The sequence below is a fragment of the Oxyura jamaicensis genome, chromosome 11 (genome assembly GCF_011077185.1).
Source record: "Oxyura jamaicensis isolate SHBP4307 breed ruddy duck chromosome 11, BPBGC_Ojam_1.0, whole genome shotgun sequence".
In the NCBI taxonomy this organism is placed as follows: Eukaryota; Metazoa; Chordata; class Aves; order Anseriformes; family Anatidae; genus Oxyura; species Oxyura jamaicensis.
Genome location: NC_048903.1, coordinates 19,653,792 through 19,667,487, shown reverse-complemented (window position 1 = coordinate 19,667,487; position 13,696 = coordinate 19,653,792). Strand labels below are relative to the sequence as shown.

The window sequence follows — 13,696 nt, the reverse complement described above, 5'->3', positions numbered from 1 at the left end:
CCCCCCCGCAGCTGCTGAACTGCATCATGGACATGGTGGAGAAGACGCGCCGGTCGCTGACGGTGCTGCGGCGGTGCCAGGAGGCCGACCGCGAGGAGCTCAACCACTGGATCCGGCGCTACAGCGACGCCGAGGACATGAAGAAAGGCAGCCCCCCCTCCGCCCGCCCCCACAACAGCTCCTCCAGCTCCGAGGCACCCCAGTTAGGTATTGACCCGGGGGGGCTGCAGCCCGGCCCCGGCCCCTCTCCGGGGTGCCCGTGCCGTTCCCCTGGGACCGGCTCGGCGGTCAGGTCATGGGGGGGTTGCCTTTTGCTAACGGCGTTGTCACCCCCCTCCGGATCCTTTGCAGACGCTCACCGGGACTTTGCACCGCGGCCCCTCTCCGGTTACATGCCCGAGGAAATCTGGAGGAAGGCTGGTGAGTGTGGCCCCGCCAGCGTGCCCAGCCGGCAGCGTCCCCACTGCGTCCCCTCCGTGTGCCCGCGGGACCGGAGGGGGCTGGGAGCCCCCCAGGGTGCCTGCGCACCCCGTGCCACGCTCGCCCGCCTTCCTTCCAGAAGAAGCTGTGAACGAGGTGAAGCGTCAGGCCATGTCCGAGCTGCAGAAGGCCGTGTCGGACGCCGAGCGCAAAGCCCACGAGCTGATCACGACGGAGCGAGCCAAGATGGAGCGAGCCCTGGCCGAGGCCAAGCGCCAGGCTTCGGAGGACGCCCTGACCGTCATCAATCAGCAGGAGGACTCGAGCGAGGTGGGGCTGGGGGGGACGGGGCGGGCGGCAGAATGGGTGCTGGGGACCCGCTCAGCAGCACCAGGGCGGCTGTGGCACCGCGGGTGGGGTGGGAATTCTGGCACCGAGTCAGGATGGGACGGGGTGCGTGGTCTGGGATGGGGACGCGTGGTCCAGGATAAGAAATATAAAGTCAGGGATGTGGGCGCACGGTCCAGGGTGCTTCACGTGGTCCAGGATGTGACACACAATCTGGGATGTGCTGCACGATCTGGGCTGTGGTGCATGGTCCAGGACGGGTTAACAGTCCAGGATGGGGTACGTGGTTTGGGCTGTGGTGCACGGACTGCGTTTGGGTGCACGGTTTGGGCTGTGGCACACGGTCCAGGATGGGGAACGCGGTTTGGGATGTGGTGCACAGACTGGGTACACGGTTAGGGCCGTGGCGCACGGTCCGGGATGCAGCACAGTCCGGAATGGGGGCGCACCAGCACTGAGCTTGTCCCCCGCTGTCCCCGCAGAGCTGCTGGAACTGCGGGCGCAAAGCGAGCGAGACCTGCAGCGGCTGCAACACCGCCCGCTACTGCGGCTCCTTCTGCCAGCACAAGGATTGGGAGAAGCACCACCACGTCTGCGGGCAGACTCTGCAGGGGCTGCCGGCCCCCGCCACCGCCCCCACCGCCGGCGTGGGGCTGCCGGTGGGCTCGGCGCAGCCCGAGGGGGTGCCCCCCATGGCCAGCAGCCCCAGCGAGGCGGGCTCGGGGGCCGCGTCCCGCGCCGGCACGCCGGCCACCCCGGCCCCGCTGGAGAGCGCGTCCCGCTGAGCCGCCCCCCCCCCGCTGCCGCCGCCGCGGCGCGCCAAAAGAAACCAGACTGCACTCGATGCAATTTCCTCAGCTACCTGACTCGTGTGACCTCCGAAACGACCTCTCTATCTCTCACAAATAATCCTCACGGATCCTCAAACCGGGCTTTAAGCGGAGTTTAAGGCAAACGCCGGTCTTCTCTGTTCTCTCTTCGGTCTTTGGTTTGGCTTTTTTTTTTGTTTTGTTTTTTTTTTTTGGTTGGATTTTCTAGCGTTTGGGCGATTGCTGTTCGTTGCTACCGGGTGGATGTTTTTTTTTTGTTGTTTTGTTTTGTTTTTTAATATATATATTTTTATATTTTTTATTTTTCTCCTCCTTTCCGGATGAGGGGTTTGCCGCAGGCTGGCCACGCCGTGGGGAGAGGCCAGGCTGGCGGCGGCGCTGCCCGGGAGCTCGCTCGCAGGAGGAAGGAAACTTCTTTTCTTCGTCTCTCTCTCTTTTTTTTCTTTTTTTTTTTTTTTTAATAAAAATAAAATAAAGAAAATAAAAATGAAAACGTCGGACTCTTTGGCTTTAAGTAAGAAATTGTTAAAAAAAAAAAAAAAGGAAAAAAAAAAAAGGAAAAATCCAAAAAAAAAAACAAACAAGACACCGCCAAGTCAAGCGGCGTGCCAGAAGCTCACCTGTAAACTACCTTGCTAGCTAGCCAAGAACAGACCAGACTCACCTCTGCTCCAAAGGAAATCCAAAAAACGAGGAAGATCCAAACGTCTCTCCACTGCCAAAGTTCGTTTCGTTCTGTTGTCGCTTGCTCCGACGCTTCCCGTCCTCGCTGGCCGGGGGGAGCCCGGCGCGCCTGGGGGTTGGACGAGTTTCTATTCTAAAATAAAGCAAAAAAAAAGCTTATTAGTATTATTTGCTTTTGGAAATAAACAGAGGAGCGCTCCCCACGCGGCGTGGGGGGCACGGGCAGGAGCCCCCGGGTTTCCCCACCTCTGCCCGCCGCCGGAGGAGAGGATGGAGGAGCGCGAGGGACGAATTCTGCTGCTCTCCCGGCCCCCGTGCGCCGACACCCTGGGGTTTTTGTCCTTTTTATCCGCTCCCCGCGTTGGATTATAATTTTTAATTATTATTTTTTTTTTGCGACGATTTCCAGGAGGCAAGAAAAAAAAAAGGCAAGAAATGCGCCCCCTCCTCCCTCGCAGAGGAGGCGGACAAAGACGATGTAGGCGGTGCTGTTGTTTCTCGCACCCTTGTGCAAAGCGCAGAGGACGGGAGTGCAATACGGAAAGTCCCACGGCTCCGCGAGGAGGGAAGGAAGCCGGAGCGTGCCCCCGGCGCGCGGCCGGGCGGGAGTGCTGCACGTTAATGTGAATGTAAATAGCGTCCGCAGAGGTCCAAAAATAATAATAATGCCGATAGCGATGATAATAAGAGACACGTTGCCAAATAAAGGATGATGAGAAACCGCTGGAGGATGTGGTGTGTAGGAGCTAGGCTGAACCGAGAAGAAGTCGTGTGCTCGATAGGAGCTTTAGTTTTTCCGCATTTGCAAAAACCCATCCTGTGTGTTTGCTGGAGGCGAGGCGGGAGGAGGACGGGCTCGGATGGTGACACAGAGGCACCGGCCGCGGGTGCTGCCCTCGTGCCACCCTCCTGCAGCAGGAGCTCACGTGGGGCAGCGCCGTGCCGTGCCGCAGCAGGGCCCGGTGCACCCCGAGGTGACATTTCCTGCCCCGTGCCACCGGCACCGAGCCCTGCTGCAGGTCCCTGCGCGCCCCGAGACCTCGGCGCGTCCCCTCGGGGGTGGGTTCCCGCGCACCCCGCGCCGGGAGCGCTCTGCCGGGTGCCCCTCGAGCGAGCGTTCTCTTTATTTATGGTGTGACATATGTAATATTGTCTATTTTTCTTACGTTTCCTGAGAAGAGGTAATATATAAGGGTTTTGCAGATGCTCCTGCTGCGGGGCCGCCTGCTGCCCTGGGTGTCCGTCCCCTCCCCGCCGCGTGTCCCCGTGTGCCCCCCGTGCCCCCCGCACCGGGGCCCTGCCTCTCTACCTCCGCCTCGCCGGGAAACCGCAGACGAGGGCATTTACACGGAGTCTGCTCTCGTTTCCACTCCTTTCTGTTTTGCTTTTATTTTTTCTGTTTTCCTTTGTGTTGTTGTTATTTTTTTTTTTTTAATAATAAAAATACCCTAAAGAACCTTGCATTGAAACCAAAAGCCGAGGGAGGGAGGGGACGGGCGGTGCGGCGCTAAGCAGACGCCCAAACCAGAACGACAGCTTTAACGTGTAAAATTTCCAAAAAAAATAGCGATGAGGGGAGGACGGCGGCCGTGGTGGTGGCCGGGAAGGCTCTGGCCGGGTGCTTCCATGTTTTTTTTTTTTGCCCCACACCGGTGCTGGGACGTGCGTGGGGCTGGGGTGCGCGTGCCCCGCGCGATGCCCAAGCTTTGTTTTTCGGCGGCTTTGTGGCACCGGGTGCTGGCAGCGGGATGTGCCGCGTGGTCCTGGTACAGCTGCAGGGCTTGGGAACGCCTCGGGTGCTGCGGGGCAGCTCGGGGCCGTGGGGGACCGTGGTGGCACAGCCCTGTGCCGGATCAGGTCCCCGCGGCCACCCACAGCGCCCGTCTTGGGTTTCCTTCCCCCTGCCGTGGCTGGAGCGGGGGAGCGGTGTTCATGGTGGGGGGACAGCCTGCTTGTGGTCCCCAGGCATTCCCAAATGGAAACCCCAGCTGAAACCAAAGTGCTGCCTCCCGGCGAGGCTCCGGGGACCCAAAACCTCCCCGGGCAGCCCCGGAGAGCCCTGGCACCGCCTGCCGCAGCCGCCCCTCGCCCACCTCCTCCGGGGCATCCCCAGCTCCTCGGGGGTCCCCGCACCCGGGTGGGGTTGGGGTTGGGGACACGGCGTCTCCTTGCTCCTGGGCGCTGTGCAGGGTGCTTGCAGTGGCAGGGCCGCCCGCAGCACCCGGCAGCCTCTGGGGTCTCCCCCGATACCACCAAAAGGCACAGCACCGGGAGGGAGGCGTCGTGCCCCCGTCCCCCCCTGCTCACAGCTGCGCGGGCAGCACCGGTTCCCCAGCCCTGCCCACGGCTCCCTGCCAGCCCCGGGGACGGGGACACTGGGGCGTGGGGGTCCCAGGAGCTGGGGGCTGGAGAGCAGAGCCCGCAGTAAGGGCCGGGTGGGCTCGGGGGCTGCCCGCCCTGCTCTGCTGCCTGGGTTTGCAGGGCCAGCACGGAGAGATGACGCAGTAGGACTTTCCTTCGGCATGCTGTCCCCCCCCCCCCCCCTTTGCTGTTTCCCGCTTTCTCTAAGTGTACTGTATGTTTGACCTGTGAAAGATGTAAACTTTATGATTCAGGTTATGTCTGTTCTTAACTCTGTATCTGTGTAATAAAGACGATTTAATATCAACCCGAGGTCTCCGTAGCATGGGCTTGCACTGGGTGCCCTGTCCCAAGCCGGGGGGGGGGGGGGGGGCTTTGGGCCCCCCGGGGGCACGGGGGCCCCCCCAAACCCCCCTGGGAAGGGGGTCCCAGGGGGGTCTCCCCCCAGTTCTGCAGGTGCTGCACCCTGCAGCCTGGGGCAGCCAGGCGGAGCTGTGCCCGGTCCCCAGCGGGGTCAGTGGACAAGAAGGGCCGGGGGTGCCCCCACATCGGGGGGGTGTCCCCACACCCGGGGGTGGTGTCCCCACACCCGGGGGGCGCCACGCGTGCGGGCTCCGCCTCGCCCCGCTGCACCCGCGTGGCCGTAGCCGCCCGCGGGATTCGAACCCGCGGCCTCGCGGTCCCAGCGGGGCGGAGCCGCCCCCTCCCTTCCTCCCTTCCCGCCCTGCCGGCGTAGGGCGGGGCCCGCGATTGGCTGCTGATGTGTGAAAGTAGCGCGCCGGCGGGAAGGGCGCACGTGGCGGCGGGGCACGGTACGAGGGCGCGCAGCATGTTCGCGGGCAGGGCCAGGTAAGGGGCCGGGGACCGCCGTGGGGCTGCCCGGGTTGGGTCTGGAGCATGCCCCGGGGCTAGAGGGCTGTGAGCTTTCCCTTCCTTCTGTGCAGCCTGGGGGTGTTGCTTGTAGGGCAGGACCTCTTTCCTCTTCGCTTCCCTTGGTGGGGTTGGGGTGTCTGGTGCTGTTTTGTTTTACCCATGGGAAGCTGCTCCCAGGTCCCTTCTGCAGTTCCCTGAGCTGGGCAGCACTTCTGGGAGCTGGAGACCTCTCAGTAGTTCTTGCTGCTGCAGCTCTGGGGTTTTGCTGCAAGCCTGCCTGCAGCATTGAGAGCCTTGGAGGTGCTTGCTTGTCCTGCTGGAATCACCTCTAAAGCCTTTGTGGGGCTGGCATTCTGTGTTTGGTTCTGTGTTACGTGCTGCCTGTTGAATTGCTTTTTACTTTTGTTCCTGCTCAGTCCTCTCTTCCTGGACACTTCTGGGGTCTGGTGGCAGGACCCACCATCCCTGGCAGCAGTGGAGGCGTCCTGGGATGTGGCGGAGACAGCAGCTCCGCGCAAGGCTGTGGATGAGGACTCAGACCTGAGCCACCTGGAGGGGGACAGTGCGGAGGAGCTGGGTGTGCAGGACCCGGTGAGCGTTGGGCTAAATGTGGAATCGTTTTTCCCTCTTTCCATAAGGAAATGGGAGGATTTCTACAACTGTTCAAGTGCGGCGCTGCATTGCTGCAGGCTGGGGGTGTCCCCACACCGTGTGCCACTCACACGAGTTGTGCTTTGGGTTTCAGGAGCTGGAGGCCATCAAAGCCCGAGTGCGGGAGATGGAGAAGGAGGACGAGAGGCTGAAGGCGCTGCAGCTGGAAGCTGAGAGCCGCCTCCTTGTGAGCTCAGAGGCAGGTACGGGCTGTCCCTGGTCCCAGCCTGGCATGGGGCTGATGCAGGTCATACCCACTGGTACCTCCTACCCTTGCCAACTAGCTGAAATGCACTAAATTAATTAAATAAAAGTCAATTAAGTGAGTTCAGCACCAAGGCCCTGTAAAGTAGTTGCCCTGTATCAAGAATTTTTGTGTGGAGAGATGGGGCAAGGGGGTGGAGGAGGAGGCTGAAGCAAGCAGGGTTTGGGAACGCCTGGTGCGATGCTGGTCCCTCTGCTGTGGCTCCATCTGGTGTGACCTCATTTCTGCAGGTCTCTTCCCAAAGACAACAGAGGAGAAGATGGAGGTCGACCAGCGGTCCATCTACGTGGGCAATGTAAGTGGGAGGCCCTGGGGCAGCGCCCACCTCCCCTGCTCCCTGCCCGGTGGGGGTTTGCTGTGCTCCCTGCCCTGGGGACCCATCCCCATCTCCCTGCTAGTGGCTGGTCCCAAACTGGGTGCTTTGCTTCCTGCTTAGCCCACACTGGGGATGTGGCTTGAGCCTCACAGCTCAGCATCTGCCCGTGATCCTCAGCCACTTGCAGGTGATGTGCTGCAAGCCTCAGCCACCCCAAATACCCCGCTGGAAGCTGTGAGTTGTGCAGTGTTCTGTTCCCTCAAAGCAGGGCTGTGCCCTAGATCTGGGGTTTCTGGGCTGGGAGATTCAGGTGGAAGGGTCGCCTGAACCTCAGGACGTGGTGAGGCTGTGGTGGCACAGTATGTGGCCCTTTGCTGGCCAGCTGAGGTGTGATGGTGAGCAAAGAGACCCGGGAGCTGCGGAGGTGTCCATGGGGACTGTGGTTGCAGGTGGACTACGGGGGCACAGCGGAGGAGCTGGAGTCTCACTTCAACAGCTGCGGGCAGATCAACCGCGTCACCATCCTCTGTGACAAGTTCTCGGGGCATCCCAAAGGGTCAGTGCTGGGTGTGCCCTCGGGAAGGACGCTGCTGTCCCCAAGCAGAGCCCCTGCCCTGTGCCGGGCAGCACGATGTCCCTGGGGCTCAGCTCACCCCTTCCCCTCGCAGGTACGCCTACATCGAGTTTGAAGAGAAGAGCTCTGTGAAAGCTGCTGTGGAGCTGGACGAGAGCTTGTTCAGAGGCAGAGTCATTAAGGTAGGAGCAGGATGAGACCCCCGGGACGTGTCTGTCTGTCCCAGCCCCGCTGCCTGGGGCTTGTGCTGAGCCCCCGCTGCCTTCCAGGTGCTGCCCAAGAGGACCAACATGCCAGGCATCAGCAGCACCGACCGTGGGGGCCACCGGGGCCGCTTCCAACCCCGGGGAGGGCTGGCCCAGCGAGGGGGCTACTATGGGGGGCAGCAGGCGAGGCTGCGAGGGAGGACGTACAGGTGAGGCTGGCGGGTGAGCTGGTGTGTGGGAGGATGGAGAAGGGCTCCGGCCCCAGGGGTACCTGGGTTTGGTCGAGGTTAGCTGGGGCCAGAGGGTAAATCTCTGCTTTGGGGGGGGGGAGGGGGGCAGTGAGCAGGTAGACATGGTTTTTGGCAGCACCCGACCTCTGGCACCTTGGGCTGAGCGATGCCCCGGTGCTCCAGGACGCTGTTTTGTTCCTGTCTAGGGGTCGGGCAAGGTTGTTGCCTTGGTATTTTCCGTACTAAAAAGGAAGACTGCACTGCCCTGGAAGATGCCAATGGGACTGGAACGAAGAGATGGGATTGGAGAGACTTAAATGTGCTTACCCGAGCCAAAAAAAAAAAAAAGATTAATTTTAAAAAGCCATCTGCCTGGCTGTGAGGATTACTGGCGAGGCAGCTGTGTGCTGTGCAGCTGGAGCTGGGCTGCCAGGGGGAAGACTGGATCTGCTCTGTCCATGCTTTGGCCGGATCCCTGCTGGCATCCCAGGAGGGGCTTAGGGATGGGGTTTGTGTGGAGAATGGTCCCGTGCTAGGGAACAGCGTGCCCTGGGGTGGGAAGTGCTTTCCTGGACCATCCCTTTCATCCTTATCTTTTGGGAACAGAGCTGTGTTGAGGGGTTTGTAAGCTTTCTTTGGGTTTTAGGTACATGAATGCTGTTTACCCCGCGGTGGGGGGAGTCCTGTCCTGCTCGGCCCCTGAAGAACCCTGCTCGGGGCGCTTTCAGATCCTCCAGCGCACGACTGTTTCCTCTCTGGTACTTCCTTACTGGCTATTCCTACAGCAGCCAGGTCCTGTTTTCTCTTGCCCATAAGAAAATCCCAAAGACCTTTCCAAAGACTCTCATCTTCTCTGAATCAGCGGGGAGAGTCTTGGGATGCAGCTCTAGGTGTGACTGGAAAGACCCAGCACTGTGGATTTCTGACTGTGCTCTAGGGAGGAAGATCGAGCCTAGTGATGTGTTTTTGGGGTCTTCTAGTGTTTAGCTTGCTAGTTATTCCACTTCGAAGAACCAGGGCAGGGAGAAGGCATCCCTTGCTGTTTGCCTGGAAGCCTCTATCTCTCTTTGTTAAACAAGACCTGGGTGGCAAAAAAAAACCTTCACCCTCCTGCTTTTATTCCAAAGCCACAGGGATCAAAGTGTGCTGCTAATGCATCCTTTTGCTTCACTTCTAGCAGTAGCAGCATTTCAAAACAGTCTATTATTGCAAATTTGGCCTGATCTTCCTCTTCATTCCTGGCACTGTTCCTGCTCCCCGTTTGGGATGGGTGTGAGCTCACCTGAATTCAAGGGGCAGCGCTGCCTGGCACTTGCCCTTCCTGCTGATCTTGTGTTTATGAGCTCTGAATCTGCTTGTTTTTAAAGGCAAACCTTTTGTTAAGAGAGGCAGGCTGGGACACCAGCAAGCAGCATTACCGTGTGAAGTTCTGCACTGAAATAGGTCTTATTATGTAATTCTCACGCTAATCCTAACCAGGATCCTTGGTTAGGATTCCCCTAACCCACATGCAACTGACTCCTAAAGCAGCTTTTCACAGCTCAGGGGGCACTGCCAGACTAAAATCCCACTGCTTTTCTTTTTCCTTAGGACCTCAGGATTTTTTAAAGCTCGGGGCCTTAACTCTTAAGTTGATTTTGCCCTCTGCCCAGTGTGGGCTGTGCTGCCAAGGCTGGCCTTAGTTTCTCAATCCGAGCTACCCTTGGGCTCAGACTACAAAACTGGCTTTTTCTCAAGGGCTTTAAACTTTACATTAGTAGGTTTGTAAATTAGTGAGGTTTAATTTTTAATAAAAATTGCTTTGGGGTGTATTTCTGAGTGAAAAGAGTAAAGACTTTTATGTGAAATTGTTTCAGAATAACAGCATGCAGCTGTGCCTTGTTGTAAGGGTGGGAGGGGCTCAAATGCTTCCATCTCCCATCGTTTGACAGGTTGTTGTTGATTAAATGTTTTTGTTTGAGAAAGTGTTGTAAGTGTCACTTATTTTTAAAATAAATGATCTTGCTGTGTGAACTTGATCTGCAGTGAGAGGCTGGCTGGGAGCTGACATGCTATACTGACCTGGCTTTCTCCAGGTTCTTGTATCCTTTGGAGCTGTGTAACTATTTTTATTATTTCTAATTAATTAGGTGCTCAGAGCAGACTGCTGTGTGCTGCTGGTGGAGCAGCCTAGGTTGCTCTACTTCTGATCAGGAGCATGTAGTAGGAGCTGCTGGGATAATTGGTTCATTGCAGATAATCTGGCAGAAAACTTGCCCTGTTGGGCAGCTCTGTCAAACTTGCTGTAGCTGCACAGCCTCACAAGTGATTAAGAAGCTGGGATGACTTCTAGTCTACTTTTTAAAATATAAATACCGGATATTGATTTGTTAGTCTTAAAACAGCAGTGGGCTGCAGGGGGAGGAGATGTTAACAGATGAGTTTGGGATGAGCAAGGCATCTGCAGTCCTGATGTCGTAATCTTGGTGTGGGTTTGTCCCAGCTGCACTACCTGTGCTTCCTGGCCTGGACCTGAATTACTGCTAAGTGTGCCTGGCCTGCTTTAGGGAGATGCAAGGTGATGAGAGCAAGTGCTGTTAAATCTGAGTCACCCACAGACCTTCCCCAGGAAGGCAAGATCAGTGCAGGACTCCATCGGGTGCAAGGTGGTGCTGTGAGAGCAGCTGTCTGTCTGCCTGCCAGCTCCTTCTCAAGTATGTAAGCAGTGGTTGACTGTAAAGAGACCTGGAGCCTTGGGCTGATCTGTGCAGCTTTCTCTTTCCAAGAACTACTGAAGTAAGTACATGCAGATCTGAGTGTTCCCAGTTCAGGAAAAACAGGACAAGGAGACATTTCTGAAATAAGCGTTGCTTCGACTGTTCCTGACAGAACCAAACAGTCCTGAGCAGCAGCAAAGGGGGCTGGCAAACAGCAAAAGGGCTGCTGCTGCTGTGCTCCTTCTGCATTAGAGAAGTGCTCTGAAGCCTCAGTACTTCTGAGGAGCAGTGTCACTATCTGTGCCTCTCAGCTGACTGAAATCCAGGCTGACCCTAGTAATAATCTCTTAGCTGTCTCGTGCAGCTGTGCTTGCTCTCATCACAAGCACAGCAGGAACTGCTGTTTTTCTACAAAGCCCAATTTCTGCAGAAACATCTGAGAGGAGCACAGCTGTGTACACTTCTGTAGGGAATGAGCCTCATCTGATGCTGCTGACCTTCCTGAAGGAAGAGCTGGCTACTGCAGGGTACCTGAAGGCATGAGAAGTTGAACAGGGACTTCTGTGCTGTACTTTGGTTTGCTGGAGTAGGAATGCACGCGGAGCTTGCAGGTGCCGAGTTTATTTTACACAGAATAGATTTAAAATATTACACAGAATGAAGACTATATACATCACTTCGTAGGGTGTGTTCCTGTACATGGGGAATGTTCTCAACATTTGGGTGAGAATGGGCAGAGCCTCAGCACACCTGCATCATCATGGAGTTCACCATGTTATCAAAAGCCCTGGAGAAGGAAATGAACACAGCGTTAAAGGAAGCAGCTAGTCCTGCACACCAGCTCTCCTAACAATGCCAGCAGCTAACAATGCCTCTTACTGCTTAATGAGCTGGCTTTCCCCAGGCTGAATAGTTTCACTCTTTAACTGTAGCCTGTTCTGTTGAGTGAATAATTACTTTAATTAAGCTGAAATAAGAACAGGTCTTATCCTGGTGAAGTGTGAAAGTACTCTTCTTGCCTAGGCAATTCAGACTCCCAGCATTATTAAAATTCCCCGTGAGATTTCAGTTTAGAAGTGGGGAGCACTGGCCCTCATGCAGGAGTTACACATGTTGAAGATCCCAGCTGTTACTCCAGGATAAACCCTGGCCAACCGCAGTCATTTACGCTGTTTAGCCTCTTCTACTGCAGATAATCGGGTACCTTTCTGCCCCCAGGGTCACCGTTTTCTCCAATGTTTTTAAAACCAGCTCTGAGGTGGCAGTGAGACAGCTCAATGTGACTTCTCAGGGGACTGTCAGTTTCCTATTACGCAGCAATGACCCAAAGGCAACACAGCTTTCTCCACCTGAGCAGTAAGGGCATGCACATCTGAACTGGTCGACCACGGGGGTTATGTTCCTGGTCCTGTTACACCACGGGTGCACTGCAAGTCCCAGAAAGATGACAGATCAGTGCGGTCATCCCACCCTTACCTGGAATGGATTCGGTCCCCTGGGTTGTAAAAAGGGTTGCACATTATGTCCGTGTACGAATTATGCAGCTTTCGGAACATCTGAAAAGGGATTGGAGTTTAATTACATTTTTTTTTGGTTCTCAGCACTTTATGAATAAGCGGAAGTAGCAAAAACACTGTGGCAAGTTGTGCTCAGATTTCCTGCACTTACGCTGCGGATCTCATTGTCTCGGAGCGCTGTGTTTGAAGAATCCACCACCATAACAAACTTCACCTTTGAATTTGTCACGTAGCCGTATCTGTGCAGCTGTTAAGGAACGTGCTCCTGGCACACCAGAGGCTGGCAAAGCAACCAATACAAGGCTGGAATACACTCAAAAAAGCTGAGAGGAGAGGAAATATCTTGCTCTCACTGCACCCAGCACAGAACCAGGCCCAGGTGAGGTAAGCAAGACACCAGGTTGCTCCCTCTCCACCTGACTTCTGCCCCCTTTGGTAACTCCTGATCCCGTTTGCTGGCCGGTAACACGTGCCTTGCATTTTGCAAACAGCCCCATGTTAGCTGTTTTGGTGAGGGTTTCTCTCTTCTGAAGAATGGCTTCGGTGACCCAGCCACATTCTCATTCAGGTGGCTGCAGTCAAAGGCCTGGAGCTCTAACATCAGTACGATCTGGGACTCCAGCAGTTAACCCACAAATCAGGTCTGTTACAGCAAATAACCTCTAAGGCATTCAGAGAAAAGGCCAAAAAATGTTCAAAAGGTCGACTTTGTGACAGAAACACTGGGACAGCTGTGACCCTGGGCTGTGGATCTGAGAGAGGCTGCATGGTGCACCTGGGACCTCGTACTGAGGGCTGACCTGGTGACACCATCGTGTTCCTGCCACATTCACTAGTGTTATTGAGTCCCAGCCTTCTTGTAGTCGCTCTCACCTGCTTTAACTGAGCAGGGAATGAAGAGAATGAGCCACATTTGTGGAATGGCACTGCCTGATGTAGGCCAAATGCCCACAGGGGCTGAGGCCTGACCACCCTGTCAGGGAGCAAAGAGCAGCCACCAGCCGAACTGAACAAGGCACCGAACCCAACCTTTGATGTGCCTGCGAACGGGGCTGTGAACCTCCTGCTGCTGCCTTTAACACCAAACAGCCAGAGAGGTTTCCCATATGGTCCAGGAATGGTCTTGGTGAATGCCAGCGCTTTGTGTGACGGTGTAATTGCAAGGAGAGCGTGCTACTCAGGTGTTAGAAAGATCAGAATGCGTTAGAAGGATACACTTTGTAGTCTTCGGTGGGGTAGAGGAGCCCCAAGTACAGCTCCCTCTGATCCACCAGAGCCTTCCCCATCGCGGAGATCTTCTCGTCCACGACATCAAGGGACGTGTGCACTGTGTAGTGGAACTTCAGCTCGTTTTCTGTCGGAATGCTCCGGATGTAGAGGGGGTAGTTCTGAGGAGGATGACAAATTATGCTCGTGAGGATAGACCGCTCTGTTCTGGTGACCTTCTCAGGCCCCATAGCCCCACCTGGCCCCACTGCACTGCACCACCTCTCGGGCCCCACAACCACAGCCCTTCTCACCCCTGCTCAGGCCCCACTGCCCCACCTACATCCCCTCTGAGACCCTACAGCCCCACCTGGCCCCACAGCACCACCCTGAGCCCCCCAGCCCCTCACCCCTGGCTGGGCTCCATAGCCCCACAGCCCCTCTCAGACCCCACAGCACCACTCTGAGCCCCCCAGCCCCTCTCCCCTCACCCCTGGTGGGGCTCCATAGCCCCACAGC

General features: G+C 56.7%; 3 protein-coding genes across 8 annotated transcripts in view; 2 read left to right on the top strand and 1 right to left on the bottom strand.

Annotated features, from left to right (window-relative positions):
- The window catches only part of CBFA2T3 (CBFA2/RUNX1 partner transcriptional co-repressor 3), a 25,994-nt gene extending 21,044 nt beyond the window's left edge, over window positions 1–4,950 (top strand). For 5 of the 6 annotated variants that reach the window (XM_035336900.1, XM_035336898.1, XM_035336903.1 and 2 more), the window contains 4 exons: window positions 1–207; window positions 352–420; window positions 560–750; window positions 1,251–4,950. The exon at window positions 1–207 is cut by the window's left edge and continues 341 nt beyond it. In XM_035336900.1, coding sequence (XP_035192791.1) covers window positions 1–207; window positions 352–420; window positions 560–750; window positions 1,251–1,553 — 770 coding nt within the window. In that variant the 3' untranslated portion in view covers window positions 1,554–4,950. The remainder of the gene's footprint in view (window positions 208–351; window positions 421–559; window positions 751–1,250) is intronic. The other variant, XM_035336901.1, reaches the window with a different exon arrangement.
- Window positions 4,951–5,392: 442 nt separating this feature from the next.
- On the top strand, window positions 5,393–8,106 carry PABPN1L (PABPN1 like, cytoplasmic). The gene is made up of 8 exons (XM_035337208.1): window positions 5,393–5,492; window positions 5,933–6,107; window positions 6,262–6,370; window positions 6,663–6,727; window positions 7,198–7,304; window positions 7,417–7,504; window positions 7,592–7,737; window positions 7,965–8,106. The coding sequence occupies exons 1-8, from the start codon at window positions 5,404–5,406 to the stop codon at window positions 8,002–8,004; spliced, it is 819 nt and encodes a 272-aa protein (XP_035193099.1). The 5' UTR covers window positions 5,393–5,403; the 3' UTR covers window positions 8,005–8,106.
- Window positions 8,107–11,059: 2,953 nt separating this feature from the next.
- Window positions 11,060–13,443, bottom strand: TRAPPC2L (trafficking protein particle complex 2 like). Its single transcript, XM_035337214.1, has 4 exons — window positions 13,187–13,443; window positions 12,123–12,210; window positions 11,931–12,010; window positions 11,060–11,241 (listed from the first exon to the last, which is right to left on the bottom strand). The coding sequence occupies exons 1-4, from the start codon at window positions 13,426–13,428 to the stop codon at window positions 11,196–11,198; spliced, it is 456 nt and encodes a 151-aa protein (XP_035193105.1). The 5' UTR covers window positions 13,429–13,443; the 3' UTR covers window positions 11,060–11,195.
- Window positions 13,444–13,696: the final 253 nt, after the last annotated feature.